The sequence below is a fragment of the Embiotoca jacksoni genome, unplaced genomic scaffold (genome assembly GCF_022577435.1).
Source record: "Embiotoca jacksoni isolate LCO1_2020_lvr unplaced genomic scaffold, fEmbJac1.0.p SCAF_21, whole genome shotgun sequence".
Lineage (NCBI taxonomy): Eukaryota > Metazoa > Chordata > Actinopteri > Embiotocidae > Embiotoca > Embiotoca jacksoni.
Window position 1 is genome coordinate 4,356,801 of NW_027185352.1, and position 26,346 is coordinate 4,383,146.

The window sequence follows — 26,346 nt, forward strand, 5'->3', positions numbered from 1 at the left end:
TTAAAGTAGGAAACTCCTGTGGGCATACATGCCAACATTTAGGTTTTTCAAAATACAGGAAGTTTGTTCTTGGCAGGGGGTAGTGGAGGGTATCGTACAGTATTTGTATTTTTCTTAGTGTCAGATGTTGTCAACCATTTACATCTGGTTGCTTCTCGCCAACTGTGCTCACGTGGCATTTTAATACAATTGAATTCCGAATAAACTGCTGTCATTGACCTATTTTTTGAGCGCAAAGAGATCAAACCAAAAAGTCATGGAGCAAATATAAAAATGCAGTGAAAAGGACGAGTTGTAACTTTTAGTTATCTCTTTGAGGTGCAGCAGGTTGAGAGCTCCTCTGTCATCATTAACATTCTCCCAACTTATTGTGCCCTCTGTTTATCACCACCCAGATGGTGTTCAACCTTTATGAGGGGTTTTGTAAAAACAGACCAAGTGTCTGCAGGTCTGCTGAGGACCAGGATGTAGCAGCATCTGTCATCCGTATGGTAATAGAAGTAACCGACATGGGACAGATGGTGTTGTAATAGTAAAGCTGCCTTATAGAATTCTGCATGATGGTCCCTGCAAAAAGGGCTGTAAATATTATGTGAATGTACCATATATTTTATATGACCAAAATATGCTTCAACAAAAGGAATATGTAGATAGAAATAATCTCAAGTTGTTTTTTAATATCATATCAAATATTTATTGGAGCGACATAGGAGCAGGGGACCACTTCGTTGTCACTCATGGAAAACAAAGTTGACCTGACCCATCAAATGTCATTTCATGTCAGCCACATTGGCTAAAAGCCCAGCAGCCTCTCGACGAAGTAAATCAATTATAGCCGGGAGAGGAGATGCGTGAGTGCAACGCTAATTGCACCCTTCTGTATTTTGGGCTTCTGGCCGAGTCCTTATCCAGATCCACTTATCCAATGAGTGCAGAGGTAAAACAAACTTTAATTTGTAGATCGCAAACATGATAAGGAAAAAAGGACAGAAAAGCAATTAGATGTTATAGTAACCTGACCAATTTGCTGCTCCTCAAAAATAAAGGAGAAAATAGGAAATAGAAGCAAAATAAAGGAGGGAGATGAGGAGCTGAAACCAAACAAGATGGGACTTGATTGAGGATTACTACTGTAGGCTCCTCTGAAATGTTGCCACCTAAATAAAAGATCATTTATGTTATTAAAGATGAGAAAAGTGTGAAATCTAAATAGAAAGGTGGAATTATTGTGGACTTAAAGAGAAGACACAGACAAAGATCTTTATATTTTACAATCTAGAAAGTAACTTAAGTGACATTTGTGGCTCATCAAAAACATAAAATGAATTTTGATGATCCGGCCCTCGTGTGAACTAATCAGATTGAGGAGAACAGAAACAAACATGGTTAGCAAAGTATAAAATAGGCACCAAAATGTGTGCGACCTTTTCCTGTCAAAATATCTTTATAGTATAAACCACTATAAAGATGACTAAAGATGGCGCCGCGCTAGCGGCAGCCTGTTGCGGCAGCTCCCCTCCCCTTGTTATTAGTATTATTAGTATTTTTTAAGCCTTTCTCCTCTCTTCGGAGTTGTTGTTTTTTTCTTTCTCTCGTGTTAAGTTAATGGTCCGTAATGGACTGTAATTTTTCCACGTTTCTAGATGGGGCCATTGTTATTGTTTACTCGCGTGATCAGCTGATCGCGCTGAGCAGCCCTCTACTGCTGCTGCCCGGAGCGAGGCCTGAGATCCCCGTTGAACTTCGGAGAAGACGGCGGGGTTGCAGAGCCGGAGCTAAGCTAAAGGCGGAAAGGAGGAAATACAAACCAGCGGTACCGGTGATCTTAATGGGGAACGTAAGGTCGTTGGCTAACAAGACGGACGAGCTCGGCGCGCTGGTAAAGACCCAGAGAGAGTACCGGGAGTGCAGCATCATGTGTTTCACCGAGACGTGGCTGCACTCACATCTCCCGGACCACAGCGCGGCCGTACCCGGCTTCAGGACTGTTCGGGCGGACAGAGACGTTGTTCGGAGCGGCAAGAAGAAAGGTGGAGGGATTGAAGTCTATGTGAACGAGAGGTGGTGCAATCCCGACCACGTGTGTGTGAAGGAACGTTTCTGCAGCCCGGACATTGAACTTCTAGCCGTGGGGATGCGTCCTTATTATTTGCCGAGGGAGTTCTCGTCCACCATTGTTATCGCTGTGTACGTTCCTCCATCAGCTGACGTAGAGGCAGCAGTGGACACCATCCACTCCACTGTGGCTAAACTACAGACTAAGCATCCCGGTGCATTTTTGGCAGTTACTGGAGACTTTAACCAGTCTGGATAAAGTACTGCCAACTTTGCACCAGTATGTGAACTGCCCCACATGGAACAATAAAACTCTGGACTTACTGTATGCTAATGCCATGGTGCATACAGTGCTACTGCCCTTCCCCCCCTTGGTAGATCAGACCACAACCTGGTCCTGCTGACTCCAAAGTATGTTCCCCTGGTGCAGAGGCAGCCTGTGACCACCAGGACTGTGAGGAGGTGGACACAGGAGGCTAAAGATGCCCTGCAGGACTGCTTTGGGTCCACGGACTGGAATGTGCTGTGTGGACCACATGGGGAGGACATCAACAGCAGGACGGACTGTATCACAGAATACATCAAATTCTGTGAACACACCACCGTACCATCCCGGACTGTAACATGCTTCCCCAACAACAAGCCGTGGATCACCAGTGACCTGAAAGTTCTTCTTCATAAGAAGAAAGCAGCCTTCAGGTCTGGGGACAGGGAGGAGCTCAGGAGAGTGCAGCGCCACCTGAAGGAGAAGCTCAAGGAGTGCAAGGACTCCTACAGGAGGAAGCTGGAGGCCAAACTCCAGCAGAACAACGTGAGGGAGGTGTGGACCGGTTTGAAGGAGATTACTGGGTTCAAGGGGCGAGAGAGAGACAACCAGGGGGAACCTGGAGAGGAACAACCAGGGGGAACCAAGAGAGGAACAACCAGGGGGAACCAAGAGAGGAACAACCAGGGTGCTCCCTGGAGAGGTCAAATGAACTAAACTGTTTCTTCAACAGGTTTAGTTCACCACCCTCATCTGTCTCCTCCACACCTCACACCTCCAAAACACCTCTGCTGCCTCCCCCCTCCCCCCTCTGCGCCCCCTGGTGAACTGCATAGAGCCCTCAATCTCAAAGGGCTCTTCCTCCATCGACACCTTGACCCCCCCCCCCCCCCTCTCTGTGACTACTGGCCAGGTTAGGAGACAGCTGGAGAGAATCCACCAGCGCAAGGCTGCAGGACCTGACGGCATCAGCCCCGTGGTCCTGAAGACCTGCGCCGTCCAGCTGGCTGAGGTCCTACAACACCTCTTCAACCTGAGCCTGAAGCAGGAGGAAGTCCCGGTGCTGTGGAAGATGTCCTGCCTGGTTCCAGTCCCCAAGAAGACGACTCCATCCGGCCTCAACGACTACCGACCGGTTGCCCTCACATCTCATGTGATGAAGGTGCTGGAGAGGCTGGTCTTGGCCCACCTCAGGCCGCTGGTGAAATCTTCTCTGGACCCTCTGCAATTTGCGTACCAGCCTCGTGTGGGAGTGGACGACGCCATCATCTACCTGCTGCAACGAGCTCAGTCTCACCTGGATGGAAACGGTGAATCTGTGAGAATCACCTTCTTTGATTTCTCCAGTGCATTCAACACCATCCAACCACTGCTGCTGAGTGAGAAGCTGTGGGTGGACGCGTCCACCGTCTCCTGGATCACTGACTACCTGACAGGCAGACCACAGTTTGTCCGTCTGGGCAGTGTGCTGTCTGATACGGTGGTCAGTGGTATTGGAGCTCCTCAGGGAACTGTTCTGTCCCCCTTTCTGTTCACCTTGTACACAACTGACTTCCAGTACAACTCAGAGTCCTGCCATCTGCAGAAGTTCTCTGATGACTCTGCAGTGGTAGTGGTATAAGGGATGGACGGGAGGACGAGTACAGGGCAGTAGTGGAGGACTTTGTGGAGTGGGCGGGAAGAAATCACCTGCTCCTGAACGTGGCCAAGACCAGAGAGATGGTGGTCGACTTCAGGAGGAAGACGACGGCTCCACAACCGCTGAGAGTTCTGGGAGAGGAGGTGGACATGGTTGAGGAGTACAAGTACCTGGGTGTGTCCATCGGCAACAGAATGAACTGGAAGACCAACATCAATGCTGTCTACAAGAAGGTGATGAGTCGACTCTTTTTCTTGAGGAAACTTCGATCCTTCAATGTGTGCAGCGAGATGTTGGAGATGTTCTACCAGTCTGTTGTGGCCAGTGCATTGTACTTCGCTGTGGTCTGCTGGGGGAGCAGCATTGGAGCCGGTGACACCAACAGACTTAACAAACTGGTTAAGAAGGCCGGCTCCATCATCGGCTACAAACTAGATAGTCTGGAAAAGGTGGTGGAGAGGAGGACGCTGAACAAACTATTGTCCATCTTGGATAATCCTGTCCACCCTCTCAACCACCTGCTGCAGGGACAGCGGAGCACTTTCTCTAAAAGATTCCTCCAGCTCCGCTGTCACAAGGACAGATACAGGAGATCATTCCTGCCCACTGCCATAAGACTTTACGATAACTCACCTCTGGCAAAATCCATCACAGTACAATAACACTGTTGACTGTGTTTCTTGGTTGCTTGTATATTATATATATAGATATATACTGTACTGTATGTATATATATATATATACATGTATATATATATATATACATATATATATTTTGACTGTGTTTATTGGTTTGTTGTATATAATATATATAGATATACAATGTACTGTATATATACTGTATATACTGTGCATTTTATATTTTATATTTATATTTTTTACTGCTATTTACTGCGATTTTATTTTATTGCTTTTTCTATTATATTATTCTATTCTATTATTTTATTCTATTGTTTCTATTATTGCTTCTGTATGTATGCTGCTGTGGCGAAAAAATTTCCCCTCGGGGATTAATAAAGTATATACCTACCTACCTACCTACCTATAACACTCGCAAAAATGGTAAAACTGTAAATGAACCCATGAGATTAAAATATCATGTCATGTTATTTAATATAGAATTGTAATTCTAATGCTTAAAACCTTTCACCCCCAATTAAACATTTTTATTATCCAAAATCTTTCCAGTTTCCGACATAGTTTTGTTTTTAAAGTCAACCGACTATCTTGTAACTGGCATAGGGAGTGGGATCAATAAATGGGGCGGTGCATCGTGAGTGACAGCATATCAAAGAACTAGGAATTTCTGAAAACACTTTCTATATATACCAGAAGTCTCCAACAGTAGGTCACAATCTACCCGGTAGATCGAAGGAGCTCTCGGAGCCAAAGGTTGGAGACCCCTGGTATATACTGTATCTAAGTGATTAGCAGGAACAAAACAAAAGCCAGGGAGCTTTGCAAGCTCTTTTTGACCACAGTTATGGTGAAGGAGCGATCAATCATTCTGATGAAAAATAAAAAAAAAAATATAAACATTGTTGGGAATAACTGCATTGTGAAATAAATCCAGACCTTATAAATTACAAACTGCTGGTATTAAAGGGGTCTGAACACTTATTGTGAAAATTTACAGTATGAAATATTTCATGAGCTGTACGTGTTTATTTCACACATTTGTGGTAATCTATTTGGCTTATTCATTATTTATTCATATGATTATTTATTTCATGCTGTCTGTTTAATTAAGAACTTCAGAGTTCAGTAAAAAGAAAGCAAAAGGCATAAAAATAGGATACACGAAAGACAAAGAAAAGTCTGTGAGGCACGACGTGAATAAGTTACAGCTGATGATGAATAAAGAAACTCTCTGGACAACCTCTTGTATTGATATATTTATTATAGATCTGGTACCAAAGGAACTAAATCCTTAATGATTCCCCGACTCAGCACGAGTCTATTATACCACAGCTGCAATGAATACAAGTTTATGAAGAAGGCTGTTTGTCTCTTTTTAACTCTTCTGTTTTTGTCTTTGAATCATACATTTGAGATCCCACAGTGACCCTTAATCTTCTTGAACATGCAGTCGTTACATCAAAAGTTGCAATGTTCTTTTTGAGTTATACACAGGTGATTTAAATGATTTACAGTTAGCCTACGTGTTACGTCTAATTTCTATAACATGCACCATTTTCATCATTACAGTAAACAAAATATAAAATACATGTAATGTCTTACAAATATTGATTAATAACCAAAAGCACAGAAGTATAACCCAGTTGTTTGTTGTTTGTATTATTTATAGATATATTTCCAAGATTTGTTGACTACAGAAATTAAGAAAAAAAAATCTGTCTATTAAAGATCTTGATAAATAAAATACTTTGGTTATTGCATGGAATTTAATGTAATTACTTAAGCATATATGTTATTTTCTGCAGTTGGGCAACATTTCCCAGGTGCCTCAGGTGTTTGTAGGTTGGATGTCATTCAGGAAGTCTTCTCCATAGTCAATCATCTTTTTCAGTGCGTTCAGTATCAGTGAATCAGTGTCGTCATCTGTCTCGATTTCTGAGTGGTAGTTCTTCATCAGAAAGATGCAGTTCAGCGGAATACCCAGCAGAACACTCACAGCTTCCATCTAAGTTTAAACAATATAACATTAAAGAAAAACTAAAATTGGATTCTAGTTCTAAAATAGTATTGTACAAATCTAAATTAATTATATGAACACACTTTTACAGATACCAAATGAGGTTTTTGTCTATTAAATTAAGATGTAAAGCTGAATTACAGTCGAACTGATGCTACTTTGATGAGCAAATTCTCCACAAGCTCATAAAATCACTTAAAAACATACCTGTTCCTTCAGGTACTTGCTCTTGTACACATTTCTTATATCTTTTTTGACCTCTGGACAGGCCTCATCAATTTTAGTAAGAACAGCAACTTGGGGAATCCCTGCCAAAACAGAACAGAAACTAGTCAGATAATATTAATACTTTTCTGGTAATTAAAATTTGAAATGGTGACACAACGATTGCTCTTAAAACATCTATATTTGCTTTCACCCATGTCACTGGCTGCTGCTCCAACATCCTTTATCTTCTTCAAAGACTCATCCTTCAATATGTCGACTGTGTTGGCAGGAACAACACAAACCAGAATGTGAACTTTGTCATCCAGAGTGGGGGATTTCTCATAGTGGGAATCACTCTCAGACAAGGGAGACCTGCCATTGAACTGGAAAAAAGTCAAACTGGTTAAATGATGGTTCACGTATGTTGTATGTATGTATTAAAACGGAGAAATATTTATTGTTTTATGAAAAATATATAAATTTACAACACTGAAAACATTTGGGAACTGAGGAGACCAGTTTCTGGAGTTTAGAAAGTGAACTGTTGTCCCATTATTGCCTGATGTAGGATTTCCTCTGCTCAACAGTTCGGTGTCTCCTTTGTCATATTTTTCATGACATGATGTGCCAACTAGAGAGCCATGCTGTTGTAATACGTGCAGAATGTGGTTTTTGCTTTGTTTTGCTGTAATAAGCAAGTTCCTCCCTATTAGAGACGTTGTCTGAATGACAACTTATGCTGCTCTAAAACCTGTAAATGTTGTTCAGCATTAATGGTTCCTTCCCTGATATGCAAGCTAACCATGCCATGTCCACTAATGCATCCCTGTACCGTCACAGATGCTGGCTTTTGAACTGAGCAATTTCCCCTCGGGGATTAATAAAGTGTATAAAATCAAAAATCAAAAAATCAAATTAAATAACCAGCTGGATGGTCCCTCTCCTCTTTAACCTGGAGGATGCAACGTCAATAATTTACGAAAAGAATCACAAATATTAATTTGTCAGACCGCAGGACAGTTTTCCACTTAGTCCATCTTAAATGAGCTGAAGCCCAGAGAAAGTAGCGGCACTTCTAGATCACGTTTATATCTGGTTTCTTCTTTGCATGGTAGTTTTAATCTGCATTTGTGGATGCAGAGATTTGTCCAATGTACGTACATGGTGCCATCAAATTAAAAAAGAAAATATATTTTTCATAAAACGATACATTTTCTCCATTTCAACATTTAATGTTATCTTCGGTCTATTTTCAATTAAATATTGGTTTGTGATTTACAAATCATTGCCATCTGTTTTTATTTACATTTTACGAAGCGTCCCAAATTTTGGGGAAATGGGGTTGAAGTCAACAGCTGAACAAGGACATAAGTCTTAGTCAACTAAGTTTTGATTTGTTGTTTCGGCTATGTTCAGACTTGCAGCCCACATCTGATTTTTTTTTTTTTTTTTCTTTTTAATATATCCTGATTTTATCCAGAATTATTTTTGAAAGCTGAAAAGCAAAAAAACACATGAAATGCGATTTTTGCAATCTGGATCCAAACCACATTTGGAGATGGTTTGAAATGCGTTTCTAATCAGATTTCTGGCTCAGATCGGCTTTCTTGAGTCACTCACAACTCGACACACAGTGACGAGTTGATTTGTGGGGAGACAAGAGGGAGCAGAATCTATTCCTGTGTTCCAATATCCATGCTACCATACTATTTAGTATGTTCAAGTTAAATTCATATAATTTATTTAAGCAACATCAAGTTGGGCTTGAACTAATCACTATTAATTGAAGAGGATAATTGTTTGTCAGGTACAGCCCTACACTGCACACTGTATATGCTTAATAATGTGAGGTGTTAACGAATGCAGTGATCCTACCTTGTAGCCTTCTTTCACGTGTCCCTTCATGGCCAGTTTGATGTCCTCCACACAAACTCCTCTATTTGTGTCCTTCTCAAGACCCATGGTGTCAGTGAAGACAAAAGGGTAAAAGTTTTCTGGTCCTCTTCTCTGGATTTGATAACTTCTGTACTGTAAATTTAAAAAGTAGTGCCTGTTACAAAGGGCCACATATTACACATTCTACTAACATCCTGAAACTCACTAGTTTACTCACGTTTTATCACTGCTATTGTAATTACAATGTATTACTACTAAAAAAAGGTTTTTGAAAACACCTGGAAAAAGTTATGAAAAGTTTTGTATTTTTATGAAAGCTTTTAACAGTGTCATCACATTAAAAATGTTGCATTGTTCTAAATTTATAAATACAGTCAAAATGATTCATACTTTTTTGGTGAACCTGTTAGCAGTGTTAGTTTCTGCCAAAGCTCGAGTTGCAATTTTCTCCCGTAAAGTACCGTCAACAGAGTTGAAGAAGCTGGACTTGCCAGCACCTGGTGGTCCATGAAGCAGAATTCTCAGATGTTTGACCTCTTTATGAGGCTGATAATCTCTCACAAGCTGAAGGTCTTTCTCTCTGTCACTGTTCATAAAGAAAAATTTGGTTTTAGTGTGAACTTACAGCCTTTAAATATATGATGCAAATTCTGTACATATTATAGATACTTTAGCTTACACAACAGACAAACACACACAAAACACAACAAAAAGTAGTCTCAAAATGACAGTTTGGCACCACACCCTTAAAACTCACCCCCATGGTACTTTCCTCCATGGTTCCTTTAAAGCTGGAAAGCCAAACGCAAATGTTGGCATCATGTAAAAGTCACATTTAAAGTAAACAAAGTGTTATCTGTTATTTTACCTCCAGATTTAAACAATTTTCAGTAATATTTTATGTATCTTACTAGGAGGAGGAGGAGGGTCATCTTTGGATTCGGAACCTTTCACGAATTCCATCACAGCTGAAGTGAAATTTTTAAGCAACATGTAAACAGCAAACACCTTTTCATACAGTATGAATCATATTGAGCAAAAACAAATATCAACAGAATCTTTAATACTTCATATTAAATGTAACATAACACTTATTTGAAAATTTTAATTAACATCATTCCAGATGTTCCATTAAAAGCATGACGTAGACAGACTATATCACTCTAAACCAAGGTGACTGTAGTCTGAAGAATTTACTTTCATTTTGTTTACTGTCTCATCCAATAGATATAATTTTGAGAAATATTAAACATTATTTTTAGAAAAAAGAACAAAATAAGGAAACATTTTAAATAATAATTGAAAATCGAGGCCGAACAGGAAGTACTGTATGAAAAATGTCTTGAATCCTGAAAATTCATAACATTTCACTTCCTGATGGTAAATTATTCATAAATCACTTTTATTATAATTCATGAGGAAAATTCTTACCTCAGCGGTTGTGTGTGTAGAAAGAAGAGATGGTTTTACTTCAGGTAATGGTTCTGAAATTGAAAAATTATGCTTTTTAGATTCCACCAAGTTTGTTATGAACACTTTGACAAATATGATTGGTATGACAGGAGCATGTAACCATCATGAGTTGGTATTCCTAAAGTAGTAAAGTGCAAACTCCAGGTTAACGTACCTAAGAGTGTCCCGTAATGCTGGAAAGCTGTTGGTCTGTTTGCTGCCGTTTCCACTGATGTACACTGTGTGCGATCACACTTATATAAACATTTTCACTTTGGTTTATGATTACTTTTGGTCATGTGACCAGTCTAGTTCTGGTATGCGGTAACTCAGGGTGTGGTTGAGTGCATCACACTTTTAATCACAGCTTTTTACTTTGTACACTTCATATATATTTATTCATAAAAAAAGATTCATGCTGAAAATGTCTTCATGTCTTAATTGTTGGGTTATGTGAATAATATATCTGCGACGTATTACTTTTGCTGAGCTGTAACACTGAGTACCTGTTTCTAAAGGTTCAGCTTGCATGATTGTAAAGGGAAAGTACGACTATCTCGAAGCACGATTCTGTCACGATTCAGAGCCGACAAACCGGTAACTGAACCTACATGCTGCACAGGTTTTTACAACCTTTTCAGTAAAATAGTTCAGTATGAGATGAAGAATAATCTTTACTTCCTTTTCAAACAGCTGCAGGAACCTTTAACCGTGTTACAGGCAGCTCGTGGATTCTCTTTATCAATAATACTGATAGTTTGTGGTGGCAAAGGTCAACAAAAAGAGCAACGGTGTGCTGGAAATCTGTAGCTGAAGACGAGATAAATCTGAAACAAGTGAAGGTGAAGCTGATAAGAGAGAGAGAGAGAGAGAGAGAGAGAGAGAGAGAAAGAAAGAGAGAGAGAGAGAGAGAGAGAGAGAGAGAGAGAGAGAGAGAGAGAGGAAGAAAGAAAGAAAGAAAGAAAGAAAGAAAGAAAGAAAGAAAGAGAATTAACTCACTCAGCACTATTTCCAAACTGCAGGCGACACACTGCGCTGTTGGTTGTTGTCTTTCTGGAGTAATCCACAGGATAGTTTGTCAGACCTGCAGTGAGACGCAAAATCAGGAAACATTGAACTTCTTCTGGAAGTGACGTGTGAATTTGAAAATTGAGCGTCTCTCACCCGTCAGTTCCCGTCGTGGGCTGCTGGGGGCGGAGCTGACCTGCCGCTGGACGGCAGCAGACGTGGGTGTGATGTTGAACGAGGCGTGACGCGCCATCTTGGCCTTTCGGAGGTCCTGGCTCGTCGCTGCCTGCGCGGCGTCGGGCCGACCGACGGCCGCTACATTCAAAGTGCTTCCTGTAGTCGATGATAGACGGACAGACGGACGGAAAACAAGAACTCTGACGTTGAATGGACTCTTTTACACCCTAAAGAAGGACGATGCACCGGAAGTCTCAGAGAACTCGGCTGCGGAGTAACTGTAGTATCGCCGACGAAGCGCGTCTTTAATTCTCACCTGCATTTCCAGAGTTGCCGAAGTCGACGGGGCCGAGCCACTTGAAGGCCGGCTTCCTGCCTCTCTCCTCTCTCACGTGGACCTTCTTTATGAGGTCCAAGCTGGTCAGCACGTTGGCGATGTCATAGAGACGCCGCACCTTCGCTGCAGACGCAGGGAGGGAACGTTAAACACAGGAAAGAGACGTACCGTCTTTAAACCGAACCGGCAGCTGCACCGCGTGGTGTCTTAGTTCTGCTGCGCGTCTTACTTTTGTACTTGCTGTGACTCGATGAGTCCTGACTCTCCTCGATGAGGATCTTCGCCGCTGCGTCCAGAGTCACAGTCTGAGTTTTGGACACCAGGAACAGCATGACGAACTTCTGGCTCATGATGCGCAGAGATTTGTCTTTCCTGTTGTTACCAGCTGCAAAAACACACAGAAGTAATGTTTATTGTACATAGATGTGGTGTAAATGAGCTCTCTTTGTAGTTAGGATTCAAACCCAGACTTAAAAGTTTCATAGTAGTTTTACCTTGATCTTAAATTTCAAACATTTCAGAGATGTGGAATGAAACCTGAAACATAAATGTGGTGGCGGGGTGTGGTTAGCTCAGCTGCAGGGGGTGGAGAGTGAGAGGAGTGGCTCAGGGAACGGTGCTGGGAAGGGATAATGAGCACAGCTGAGCCGAATACAAACTGATGAGCACAGCTGAGCTGGATGTGGACTGATGAGCTCTCCCCTATAAAGGGAGCAGGGAGAAGGAGGCTGAGGAGGAAGCGGTTGCATGAGGATGTTGGTGTATGGGCCGGGCAAATAAAAGCATTTTACACCTGAACGTACGACTGAGCATGTCATCTGTGTCCAGGAGAGACCCCGGTAGCGCCAATCTTGCTACAGTGGCACCCAGCGTGGGGGCATGGACACAGGTGAACAGCAGAGCAGAATGCCGACGCAGCCGATCGTCGTGTTAGGGCAGATGCTGGGCGGGATCGCAGCGATGCAGCGCGATCAGGCGGAGGTGAACCGCCAGCTCCTGGGCGCGTTGCAGGCCCAAGCCGAGCGACAGACCCGCACCTGGGAACAGCAAGTGGCCCGGCCAGCGGCAGCCCCACCGGCGCCAGGACTGGCGTCCTTCACAGGGGTGGCCATGCACAAGATGACGCCGGCGGATGACATACAGGACTTTATGGACATGTTCGAGTTGATGGCGGAGGCGTGTGCCTGGCCGGCGGTGGAGTGGGTGGTGCGACTCCTGCCTCTCCTGACAGGGGAGACGCAGACAGCGGCTCTGGGGCTGCCTCCCGGGTCCAGACGACGGTACACAGACGTGAAAAGAGTCATTATGGACCGGTTGGGCCTGTCCCCGGAGGACCACAGGAGGAGCTTCTGGGAGGCTAGGCTGGGGCCCGGGGACCGGCCATTCGCCTTCGCTCAGTGACTGAGGGACTCGGCGACCAGATGGCTGCAGCCGGAGAGCGCCGGAGGAGCGCCGGCAATGGTGGACAAGATCGTGGGGGAGCAGTTCACGGAGGGATTGCCGGCCAGGACAGCGGCATGGGTCTGCTGCCACTTTCATCCCAGTGGGCAGGGGGATGGCGGTCGGCCGCAAGCTGCAGCCCGACCGATTCCTGCGCAGCAGAGGAGGATCCAACAACCGGGCCTGGCTTGGGCCCTGCCAGCTCCGCAGGCACTAACAACCCCCAGGTTCACCGATCCCACGTGTCCGGCCGGCCCCGGCACCCTTCCCAACCTGCAGGGGATTCCTCAACCACCAGGGCAAGAGTGTTGAAGGTGTGGGCAGCCCGGACACTGCCGGAGGGAGTGTCCATTAATGGAGGCGGGACAGACGGTTCGGGTTGCCGGCCCTCCAACACCCTCCCCCGGTCCAGGAGCAATGTATCGCGTTCCGGTAAGGATCCAGGGGGTACACATCAGGCGACAGTGGATTCGGGCTGTATGCAGTCGCTGATCCACCAGAGCCTGGTTCGGCCCAGGGCATTGATGGAGGCATCGTGGGTAATAATTAAGTGTGTGCATGGGGATGTTCACGATTATCTGGTGGTGGCTGTAGAAATTAGATATGGGGGAAAAAAAACATAAAGTGAAGGCTGCGGTTAGCTCCCGCCTTACGCACCCCCTAATCTTGGGGACAGATTGGCCCGGGTTTCATAAATTAATGGGGCAGTGTACGGGGGTGCGTTCATGACTGGCAGGGACATGCGGGATGTGTGCTGTGCTCAGCGGTGACGCGAGGTTGTCCGACGCTGCAGAGAGGGAGGGGGAACCAGCGGAGACTCCTGTGGAAACTCCACTGGTTCCCGAATTACACTCCATGGAGGATTTTCCACTTGAGCAGTCTCGGGACGATACTCTACGCTTTGCCTTTGACCAAGTGATAAGAATTGATGGTCAGCTGGTGCGCCCTGACGCAGCACCGTCATACCCGCACTTCTCATTGATTAGGGACAGACTGTATAGAGTGAGTCGTGACACTCAAACAGGTCAAGAAAACACCCAGTTGTTGGTGCCGAAAAGCCGTCGGGAAATGATTTTCCAGGCGGCTCACTCTAACCCGATGGCTAGCCACATGGGATATGAGAAAACTCTGGACCGTATAATGGCCCGGTTTTAATGGCCGGGCATCAGGGGGGATGTGTGCCGTTGGTGTGCATCTTGCCCGGCGTGTCAGCTGGTGAACCAGCCGGCCATTCCGAGGGCGCCTTTACGTCCTCTACCCTTGATGGAGGTCCCATTTGATCGTATTGGCATGGACCTCATCGGGCCATTTCACCGGAGTGCACACGGATATCACTTTGTGTTAATTCTGGTGGATTACGCAACACGATATCCCGAGGCAGTGCCATTGCGCAGCATTTCGGCAAAGAGTGTTGCGCAGGCTCTGTTTCAGGTCATCTCCCGAGTGGGAATCCCGAAAGAGATTCTGACTGACCAGGGCACCCAGTTCATGTCACGAACACTGAGAGAACTTCATGGATTACTGGGGGTTAAGTCTATTCGGACCAGTGTTTATCACCCACAGACTGACGGGCTTGTGGAGCGTCTGAATAAGACTTTAAAATCCATGATTCGTAAATTTATACACGACGATGAACATAATTGGGATAAATGGCTTGATCCTCTGTTGTTTGCAGTGCGGGAGGTCCCCCAGGCCTCGACGGGATTTTCTCCCTTTGAACTGCTGTTTGGCAGGAAACCACGAGGGGTGCTCGACCTGCTTAAGGAAAACTGGGAGGAGGGTCTGAGCTCCAGCAAAAGTGAAATTCAATACGTCCTGGACCTGAGAGCAAAACTCCATATACTGGGTCGGATGTCACGTGAGAATTTGCTCCAGGCCCAGGAGCGTCAACAACGGCTGTACAACAGAGGGGCCAAGCTGAGGCAATTCACACTGGGAGAAAAGGTACTTGTATTGCTTCCTTCTTCCAGCTCGAAACTCCTCGCCAAGTGGCAAGGGCCCTTTGTGGTCACATGGCGAGTAGGGGACGTTGACTATGAGGTGGTGCGGTCTGACAGGGGCAGAGATACACAGCTCTACCACCTCAACCTCTTAAAAGCATGGAGAGAGGCGGAGTCTGTTTCTCTGGTGTCTGCGGTATCTGAGAGAGGAGCTGGGGCCAGAGGTTCCAAAGTCCACCAATCCTGCCTCGCTCCCTTTCAACGCCCATCTCTCTGGGACTCAGAGAACAGACCTTGCCAAGTTGCAGAAGCAGTTTGCTGATGTGTTCTCCCTCCTGCCAGGACGCACGAACCTCATAGTGCACAACATTGAGACGTCTCAGGCGTGACGGTGCAGTCGCGACCCTACAGGCTACCTGAACACAAGAGAAAAATTGTTCAGAGAGAATTGGCGGCTATGCTGGAGATGGGAGTAATAGAAGAGTCCAACAGTGCCTGGTGCAGCCCCATTGTTCTTGTTGTCAAGAAGGATGGATCTATTCGATTCTGTGTGGACTATCGCAGGGTGAATGATGTGTCACGATTTGATGCGTACCCGATGCCCCGGGTCGACGAACTCCTGGACCGACTGGGCACTGCGCGTTTCTTCACGACACTGGATTTAACCAAGGGCTACTGGCAGATTCCTCGCTCGCCAGAGTCCAAGGAAAAAACGGCCTTCTCCACTCAGTTTGGATTATACCAATTCACCACACTTCCTGTGGGCATACATGCCAACATTTAGGTTTTTCAAAATACAGGAAGTTTGTTCTTGGCAGGGGGTAGTGGAGGGTGTGACGGGTATCGTACAGTATTTGTATTTTTCTTAGTGTCAGATGTTGTCAACCATTTACATCTGGTTGCTTCTCGTCTACTGTGCTCACGTGGCATTTTAATACAATTGAATTCCGAATAAACTGCTGTCATTGACCTATTTTTTGAGCGCAAAGAGATCAAACCAAAAAGTCATGGAGCAAATATAAAAATGCAGTGAAAAGGACGACTTGTAACTTTTAGGGATCTCTTTGAGGTGCAGCAGGTTGAGAGCTCCTCTGTCATCATTAACATTCTCCCAACTTATTGTGCCCTCTGTTTATCACCACCCAGATGGTGTTCAACCTTTATGAGGGGTTTTGTAAAAACAGATCAAGTGTCTGCAGGTCTGCTGAGGACCAGGATGTAGAAGCATCTGTCATCCGTATGGTAATAGAAGTAACCGACATGGGACAGATGGTGTTGTAATAGTAAAGCTGCCTTATAGAATTCTGCATGATGGTCCCTGCAAAAAGGGCTGTAAATATTATGTGAATGTACCATATATTTTATAGGACCAAAATATGCTTCAACAAAAGGAATATGTAGATAGAAATAATCTCAAGTTGTTTTTTAATATCATATCAAATATTTATTGGAGCGACATAGGAGCAGGGGACCACTTCGTTGTCACTCATGGAAAACAAAGTTGACCTGACCCATCAAATGTCATTTCATGTCAGCCATATTGGCTAAAAGCCCAGCAGCCTCTCGACGAAGTATATCAATTATAGCCGGGAGAGGAGGTGCGTAAGTGCAACACTAATTGCACCCTTCTGTATTTTGGGCTTCTGAACGAGTCCTTATCCAGATCCACTTATCCAATGAGTGCAGAGGTAAAATAAACTTTCATTTGTAGATCGCAAACATGATAAGGAAAAAAGGACAGAAAAGCAATTAGATGTTATAGTAACCCGACCAATTTGCTGCTCCTCCAAAAATAAAGGAGAAAATAGGAAATAGAAGCAAAATAAAGGAGGGAGATGAGGAGCTGCAACCAAACAAGATGGGACTTGATTGAGGATTACTACTGTAGGCTCCTCTGAAATGTTGCCACCTAAATAAAAGATCATTTATGTTATTAAAGATGAGAAAAGTGTGAAATCTTTGAGCGAAAAAAATATATCTTTTTTACGATCTAGAAAGTAACTTAAGTGACATTCGTGGCTCCTCAAAAACATAAAACAAATTTTGATGATCCAGCCCTCGTGTGAACTAATCAGATTGAGGAGAACAGAAACAAACATGTTTAGCAAAGTATAAAATAGGCACCAAAATGTGTGCGACCTTTTCCTGTAAAAATATCTTTATAGCATAAACCACTATAACACCAGCAAAAATGGTAAAACTGTAAATGAACCCATGAAATTAAAATATCATGTGTCATGTTATTTAATATAGAATTGTAATTCTAATGCTTAAAATCTTTCACCCCAATTAAACATTTTTATTATCCAAAATCTTTCCAGTTTCCGACATAGTTTTGTTTTTAAAGTCAACCGACTATCTTGTAACTGGCATAGGGAGTGGGATCAATAAATGGGGCGGTGCATCGTGAGTGACAACATATCAAAGAACTAGGAATTTCTGAAAACACTTTCTATATGTACCAGAAGTCTCCAACAGTAGGTCACGATCTACCCGGTAGATCGAAGGAGCTCTCAGAGCCAAAGGTTGGAGACCCCTGGTATATACTGTATCTAAGTGATTAGCAGGAACAAAACAAAAGCCAGGGAGCTTTGCAGGCTCTTTTTGACCACAGTTATGGTGAAGGAGCGATCAATCATTCTGATGAAAAATAACAAAAAATATAAACATTGTTGGGAATAACTGCATTGTGAAATAAATCCAGACCTTATAAATTACAAACTGCTGGTATTAAAGGGGTCTGAACACTTATTGTGAAAATTTACAGTATGAAATATTTCATGAGCTGTACGTGTTTATTTCACACATTTGTGGTAATCTATTTGGCTTATTCATTATTTATTCATATGATTATTTATTTCATGCTGTCTGTTTAATTAAGAACTTCAGAGTTCAGTAAATAGAAAGTAAAAGGCATAAAAATAGGATACACGAAAGACAAAGAAAAGTCTGTGAGGCACGACGTGAACAAGTTACAGCTGATGATGAATAAAGAAACACTCTCTGGACAACCTCTTATATTGATATATTTATTATAGATCTGGTACCAAAGGAACTAAATCCTTAATGATTCCCCGACTCAGCACGAGTCTGTTATACCACAGCTGCAATGAATACAAGTTTATGAAGAAGGCTGTTTGTCTCTTTTTAACTCTTCTGTTTTTGTCTTTGAATCATACATTTGAGATCCCACAGTGACCCTTAATCTTCTTGAACATGCAGTCGTTACATCAAAGGTTGCAATGTTCTTTTTGAGTTATACACAGGTGATTTAAGTGATTTACAGTTAGCCTACGTGTTATGTCTAATTTCTATAACATGCACCATTTTCATCGTTACAGTAAACAAAATATAAAATACATGTAATGTCTTACAAATATTGATTAATAACCAAAAGCACAGAAGTATAACCCAGTTGTTTGTTGTTTGTATTATATATAGATATATTTCTAAGATTTGTTGAATACAGACAACAAGAAAAAAAAAATCTGTCTATTAAAGATCTTGATGAATAAAATACTTTGGTTATTGCATGGAATTTACTATAATTACTTAAGCGTATATATTATTTGCCACAGTTGGGCAACATTTCCCAGGTGCCTCAGGTGTTTGTAGGTTGGATGTCATTCAGGAAGTCTTCTCCATAGTCAATCATCTTTTTCAGTGCGCTCAGTATCAGTGAATCAGTTTTGTCATCTGTTTCGATTTCTGAGTGGTAGTTCTTCACCAGAAAGATGCAGTTCAGCGGAATACCCAGCAGAACACTCACAGCTTCCATCTAAGTTTAAACAATATAACATTAAAGAAAAACTAAAATTGGATTCTAGTTCTAAAATAGTATTGTACAAATCTAAATTAATTATATGAACACACTTTTACAGATACCAAATGAGGTTTTTGTCTATTAAATTTAGATGTAAAGCTGAATTACAGTCGAACTGATGCTACTTTGATGAGCAAATTCTCCATAAGCTCATAAAATGACTTAAAAACATACCTGTTCCTTCAGGTACTTGCTCTTGTACACATTTATTATATCTTTTTTGACCTCTGGACAGGCCTCATCAATTTTAGTAAGAACAGCAACTTGGGGAATCCCTGCCAAAACAGAACAGAAACTAGTCAGATAATATTAATACTTTTCTGGGATTTAAAATTTGAAATGGTGACACCACGATTGCTCTTAAAACATCTGTATTTGCTTTCACCCATGTCACTGGCTGCTGCTCTGACATCCCTTATCTTCTTCACAGACTCATCAGCCAATATGTTGACTGTGGTGGCAGGAACAACACAAACCAGAATGTGAACTTTGTCATCCAGAGTGGGGGATTTCTTATTGTGGGAATCACTCTCAGACAAGGGAGAGCTGGCATTGAACTGGAAAAAAGTCAAATTGGTTAAATGATGGCTCACGTATGTGAACCGTTTCTCAAATGTTTTTCTGTCAGTAAAAATATTTTATGGAAATTGATCACATAGTGCACTTAGCATCATGATGGCCCCCAAACACAACCCTGTTTCAAATAAGTTGGAACGCTGTTTAAAATGTAAATAAAAACAGAATGCAATGATTCACAATTCATGTAAACACATATTTAAATGCATATAGACTGAAGAAAACATATCAAATATTAAAACTGAGAAATGTTATTGTTTTATGAAAAATAGATAAATTTACAACACAGAAAACATTTGGGAACTGAGGAGACCAGTTTCTGGAGTTTAGAAAGTGAACTGTTGTCCCATTATTGCCTGATGTAGGATTTCCTCTGCTCAACAGTTCGGTGTCTCCTTTGTCATATTTTTCATTACATGATGTGCCAACTAGAGAGCCATGCTGTTGTAATACGTGCAGAATGTGGTTTTTGCTTTGCTTTGCTGTCATAAACAAGTTCCTCCCTAAAAGAGACGTTGTCTGAACGGCAGCTTATGCTGCTCTAAAACCTGTAAATGTTGTTCAGCATTAATGGTTCTTTCCCTGATATGCAAGCTAACCAGGCCATGTCCACTAATGCATCCCTGTACCGTCACAGATGCTGGCTTTTGAACTGAGCACTGATAACCAGCTGGATGGTCCCTCTCCTCTTTAACCTGGGGGATGCAACGTCCATAATTTTCTAAAAGAATCACAAATATTAATTTGTCAGACCGCAGGACAGTTTTCCACTTAGTCCATCTTAAATGAGCTGAAGCCCAGAGAAAGTAGCGGCACTTCTCGATCACGTTTATATCTGGTTTCTGCTTTGCATGGTAGAGTTTTAATCTGCATTTGTGGATGCAGAGATTTGACCAATGTACGTACATGGTGCCATCAAATTCAAAAAGAACATATTTTTCGCAAAACAATAAAATTTCTCCATTTCAACATTCCATCCAAGATGGCAGCATGTCAGTCCATGTCACTGCCCAGTGTTGTCTGTTTTTACTAATGAGTCTTTTTATTTGTAACTTTTCATACTGAACTAAAGCAAAGTATACACATAGTGCCTTTGTACACTTTATTTCTTGAGGACTATGGGGTCATCTGTTTCCTGGCCCATCTAATCGGGATACACTGCTCCAATCCTCGGAAAATCTCTCTCTTTACCGGTCTGGAGGGCTTACTGCACCGTCACCTGCCTGGCGTCTCCACCTGGCCACGCCACCACATCTCCTCCTCACCTCTCACCGCTCCAACTCCTGCGCACACGCACGCACACACACACACACACACACACACACACACACACACACACACACACACACACGCACACACGCACACGTCCTCTCTGGACACAGACAATGTGCGTTGTTTGTGTGGGACTTGGGAGCAAGCGATCGTACCGGGGTGAGTACATCTAACAATGCGTATTGCCCGTCGGACATTGCTGATGGAGGCACTTGCTTCATGGCTGCAGTACAATCCGTGCAAACCTCGAAGCAGTCGGCACAGGACATGAACTTTTCAAGGAGTATGCTCAGAGACCTACCCCGCCTCCAAAGCCTTCTGGCTTTAAATAACTACTTTGCGTGCTGTGAGAGGACTAGTTCGGACTTCAGATATGAAATGTCAAAGGAACTGCCATGTAATGTTTCTAAACAGAGATGGTTGATTGTTTTATTCTTGCTTATATCTGGTAATGTGCAGCCTAACCCTGGTGGCCCTGAGCTGCAGTGTATTCAGACACCAGCTGATTTGATATCTTTGCCTGGTCTACATATTATTCATTTTAATATGCGCAGCTTGTTACCAAAAATGGATATGATTAGAATATGGGTCAAATCAATAGATGCCGACATCATTGTCATATCTGAAACTTGGCTGACAAAATCAGTTATTGATGATGACATGAACATGGATGGTTACAATGTTTATCGTGCTGACAGGGCAAAGAAAGGTGGCGGAGTTGCCTGTTATGTGAAATCAAAATTTCTTGTGAAGGTGCTTCTGTCTGAATCGATTTGCAAGCAATTGGAATTTCTGGCAGTGGATGTTGAAATTTCTAAGAGCCTTTGTATGACCGTTGTTGGGTGTTATAGGCCTCCATCTGCTTCAAACGAGGCATTACAGTCACTGATACACCTTTTATCCAGACTACATTATGGTGAAATTGTTTTAGCTGGAGATCTTAACTGGAACCGGCTTAAGCCTGTGTCTAATGATTTGAAATCTTTTTGTGATTCTGTCAATCTTACCCAGTTAATTAATTCAGCCACTGGTCCAAATCTTAAGTGCTCTGAGAAGTCCACATTAATTGACTTGATTTGAACTAATGTTCCTCATTAATTCTCAGCTGTTGCTGTTTTCTGCAATGACATAAGTGATCATTGTGTTGTTGCTGCTAACAGGAACACTAAGGTCCTTAAATTAAAACCATGTATCATTTACAAGAGGAATCTTAAACATGTTAATGAACAAGGGTTTTATCATGATTTGTTTAATTTTAATTGGAGGATTTGCATGTGTATTTAATCATAAATACACATGCCCTTTTCAGGAGATACAGAGTACAGGGATGTGATAACCTCTGGTTCTCCTCTGATCTAGCAGACAGTATTCATGAGTGAAACCTGGCTTGAGCTAAGGCAAGAACAGCAGGTTCTGCCACTGACTGGCTTGTGTTTAGGCAACTAAGAAACAAATGTTCCTCTTTTATTAAGAAAGCAAAATCTGAATATTATTTTTCTGTTACTGCTGAAAATGTAAATGATCCGAGAAGTTTTTGGAAAATATAAAATCCTGCTCTGTGAGCAAGAACTCACAAGCTTTACCTGCTTTTATTATGAAGGGTTTTGTTGCTGTTCATGACAAAACGGAGATGTTGAATTGTTTTAACAAACACTTCATATCTTCTGGCTCTCTGTTTGACTCCTGTTGTCTAAGATCTGTGAAACCCTGTACTGGTGTTCCAGTTTATACTGGTCAGCCTTTTCATTTTATCCCATTTTCTGTGCAGGAAGTTCATAAAGCCCTCTTGTGCAGGCAATTGATCTCTTGCAAAATGCTTTTAATGTTGTTCAAAATAGCCTTTTTCAACTGAATCTTGTTCTAACTGCAGATAAGACAAAACTTAAGTTGTTTTCAAACTCTCGGAGTAGGCCACGGAATATCCCTTCGGTGGTCACTCTTGAAGGAAGTGAAATAGAGGTTGTTGACTCTTATAAATATCTGGGTATTTTGATTGATGACTCCCTCACTTTTCAGCCACATGTGCAATATCTTGTGAAAAAGTTGAGGTTAAAACTGGGTTTTTATTTTCGAAATAAGCTGTGTTTGTCAATTAATGTAAAAAAGTGACTAGTTGCTGCTACTTTTTTTTGCCTGTGTTGGACTATGGTGATCTTCTATATATGCATGCCTCTGCTAACTGTCTTCGTATGGTGGACACAGCTTACCATGCTTCACTGCGGTTCATTACCAATTGTAAAGCTCTGACTCACCACTGTGAGTTATACTCTCGGGTAGGATGGCCTGCTTTGGCCACCCATAGGCTCTGTCACTGGTACACCTTCATTTATAAGGCAATCTTTGGTCTGCTCCCAAACTACCTGTGTGTCTTCATCATGCAGGAAAGTGCCAGACAATACTCCTTGTGTTCTCGGGACTTCTTTATGCCCGCTGTCCCAAATGCCAGAACGGAAATGGGAAAAAGAGATTTTTAATCTCAATGGGACTCTCCTGGTTAAATAAAGGTTAAATAAAAAATTTAAAAAAAATTTAAAAATGTGACATGTCTTTGGTATATTTTCAATTAAATATTGGTTTGTGATTTACAAATCATTGCCATCTGTTTTTATTTACATTTTACGAAGCGTCCCAAATTTTGGGGAAATGGGGTTGAAGTCAACAGCTGAACAAGGACATAAGTCTGAGTCAACTAAGTTTTGATTTGTTGTTTAGGCTATGTTCAGACTTGCAGCCCACGTTTTTTTTTTTTTTTAAATTTTTTATATATATCCTGAATTTATCCAGAATGATTTTTGAAAGCTGAACAGCAAAAAAACACATGAAATGCAATTTTTGCAATCTGGATCCAAACCACATTTGGAGATGGTTTGAAATGCATTTCCAATCAGATTTCTGGCTCAGATCGGCTTTCTTGCGTCACTCGCAACTCGACACAGTGACGAGTTGATTTGTGGGGAGACAGAGGGAGCAGAATCTATTCCTGTGTTCCAATATCCATGCTACCATACTATTTAGTATGTTCAAGTTCAATTAATACAATTAATTTAAGTAACATCAAGTTGGGCTTGAACTAATCATTATTAATTGAAGAGGATAATTGTTTGTCAGGTACAGCCCGACACTGCACACTGTATATTCTTAATAATGTCGGGTGTTAACGAATGCAGTGATCCTACCTTGTAGCCTTCTTTCACATGTCCCTTCATGGCCAGTTTGATGTCCTCCACACAAACTCCTCTATTTGTGTCCTTCTCAAGACCCATGGTGTCAGTGAAGACAAAAGGGTAAAAGTTTTCTGGTCCTCCTCTCTGGATTTGATAACTTCTGTACTGTAAATTTAAAAAGTAGTGCCTGTTACAAAGGGCCACATATTACACATACTACTAACATCCTGAAACTCATTAGTTTACTCACGTTTTATCACTACTATTGTAATTACAATGTACAACTACTAAAAAAAGGTTTTGAAAACACCTGGAAAAAGTTATATAATGTTTTGTATTTTCATGAAAGATTTTAACAGTGTGATCACGTTAAAAATGTTGCATTGTTCTAAATTTATAAATGCAGTTAAAATGATTCATACTTTTTTGGTGAAGCTGTTAGTAGAGTTAGCTTCTGCCAAAGCTCGAGTTGCAATTGTCCCCCGTAAAGTACTGTCAACAGAGTTGAAGAAGCTGGACTTGCCAGCACCTGGTGGTCCATGAAGCAGAATTCTCAGATGTTTGACCTCTTTATGAGGCTGATAATCTCTCACAAGCTGAAGGTCTTTCTCTCTGTCACTGTTCATAAAGAAAAAAATGGCTTTAATGTGAACTTACAGCCTATAAATATATGATGCAAATTCTGTACATATTATATATACTTAAGCTTACGCAACAGACAAACACACACAAAAACACAACAAAAAGTAGTCTCAAAATGACAGTTTGGCACCACACCCTTAAAACTCACCCCCATGGTACTTTCCTCCATGGTTCCTCTGAAGCTGGAAAGCCAAATGCACATGTTGGCATCATGTTAAAGTCACATTTAAAGTAAACAAAGTGTTATCTGTTATTATACCTCCAGGTTTAAACAATTTTCAGTAATATTTTATGTATCTTACTAGGAGGAGGAGGATCATCTTTGGGTTCGGAACCTTTCAGAAATCTCCAAATGTATGCCATCACAGCTGAAATGAAATTTTTAAGCAACATGTAAACAGCAAACACCTTTTTACACAGTATGAATCATATTGAGCCGAAACAAATATCACCAGAATATTTAATACTTAATATTTAAATGTAACATAACACTTATTTGAAAATTTTAATTAACATCATTTCCAACTTTCCATTAAAAGCATGACGTAAACAGACTGTATCACTCTAAACCAAGGTGACTGTCGTCTGAAGAAATTACTTTCATTTTGTTTAGTTTCTCCATCTAACGTAAGTTTTATATATATATATATATATATTTATATATCATTTTGAGAACTATTAAATATTAATTTGAGAAAAAAGAACGAAATAAGGAAGAATTGAAATAATGATTGAAAATCTAGGTAGAACCGGAAGTACTGAAAAATGTCTTGAATCCTGAAAATGCATAACAGTTTACTTCCTGATGGTAAATTATTCATAAACCACATTTATTATAATTCATGAGGAAAATTCTTACCTCAGCGGTTGTGCGTGCAGAAAGAAGAGATGGTTTTACTTCAGGTAATGGTTCTGAAATTGAAAAATTATGCTTTTTAGATTCCATCAAGTTCGTTATGAACACTTTGACAAATATGATTGGTATGACAGGAGCATGAAACCATCATGAGTTGGTATTCCTGAAGTAGTAAAGTGCAAACTCCAGGTTAGCGTACCTAAGAGTGTCCCGTCATGCTGGAAAGCTGTTGGTCTGTTTGCTGCTGTTTCCACTGATGTACACTGTGTGCCATCACACTTATATAAACATTTTCACTTTGGTTTCTGATTCCTTTTGGTCATGTGATTTCAAATAATTTCCTTCTCTGCTGACAGTCTAGTTCAGGTGTGCGGTAACTCAGAGTGTGGATGGGTGCATCACACCATTAAACACAGCTTTTCTCCATGTAGATGTAATGTACGTGAATTTTTATCAAATGGAAATAATACTAAAAATGTCTACATTTCATATTTATGTGTTAATTGTTGAGTAATGTGAGCATAGCCTGCATTATACAAATACAATACCTGTTTTTAAAGGTGCAGCTTGAATGATTGTAAAGTGAAACAAAAAACATCTACAAATTAAAATTTGTTTATGATTCAGAGCTGACAAACTGGTTACTCTACCAACATGTTTTGAAGGCAGAAATGTGTTTTTCTTCAAGTGACACATTTGAAATCATGTGAAAACATATTTAATTGAAAATATACCAAAGACAAACATATTAAATGTTGAAATTAAAAGATTTTATTGTCTTATGAAAAATATATGCTCATTTCGAATTTGTTGCCAGCAACACATTTAAAAAAAGTTGGGTCAACAAAATACTGGAAAAGTTGTGTAATGCTAAAACAACAAATCATAGAAAATCTCAACTAATTAGGCTAATTGACAACAGATCAGTAACATTATTGAGTA

At 41.6% G+C, this 26,346-nt stretch overlaps 1 protein-coding gene and 2 long non-coding RNA genes across 4 annotated transcripts; all 3 read right to left on the bottom strand.

Moving 5' to 3' along the window:
* Window positions 1-5,749: 5,749 nt before the first annotated feature.
* On the bottom strand, window positions 5,750-25,679 carry LOC138202478 (interferon-induced protein 44-like). 2 transcript variants are annotated; one of them, XM_069156496.1, is made up of 9 exons: window positions 25,604-25,679; window positions 25,408-25,460; window positions 24,851-24,916; window positions 9,475-9,508; window positions 9,108-9,303; window positions 8,697-8,849; window positions 7,033-7,204; window positions 6,822-6,922; window positions 5,750-6,602 (listed from the first exon to the last, which is right to left on the bottom strand). In XM_069156496.1, exons 3-9 carry the CDS (start codon window positions 24,909-24,911, stop codon window positions 6,426-6,428), a joined length of 894 nt encoding a protein of 297 aa, XP_069012597.1. In that variant the 5' UTR covers window positions 24,912-24,916; window positions 25,408-25,460; window positions 25,604-25,679; the 3' UTR covers window positions 5,750-6,425. The 2 variants fall into 2 exon arrangements, with proteins under 2 accessions (XP_069012597.1, XP_069012596.1); XM_069156495.1 differs by lacking the exons at window positions 5,750-6,602; window positions 6,822-6,922; window positions 7,033-7,204; ... (1 more) ...; window positions 9,108-9,303; window positions 9,475-9,508 and adding exons at window positions 18,087-18,849; window positions 19,069-19,169; window positions 19,280-19,451; ... (1 more) ...; window positions 24,329-24,524; window positions 24,697-24,730.
* LOC138202680 (uncharacterized) lies at window positions 9,644-10,416 on the bottom strand. The gene is made up of 3 exons (XR_011178663.1): window positions 10,345-10,416; window positions 10,149-10,201; window positions 9,644-9,685 (listed from the first exon to the last, which is right to left on the bottom strand). It is a non-coding gene; the product is annotated as an uncharacterized lncRNA (long non-coding RNA).
* Window positions 11,169-11,752, bottom strand: LOC138202388 (uncharacterized). The gene is made up of 3 exons (XR_011178643.1): window positions 11,671-11,752; window positions 11,334-11,510; window positions 11,169-11,253 (listed from the first exon to the last, which is right to left on the bottom strand). It is a non-coding gene; the product is annotated as an uncharacterized lncRNA (long non-coding RNA).
* Window positions 25,680-26,346: the final 667 nt, after the last annotated feature.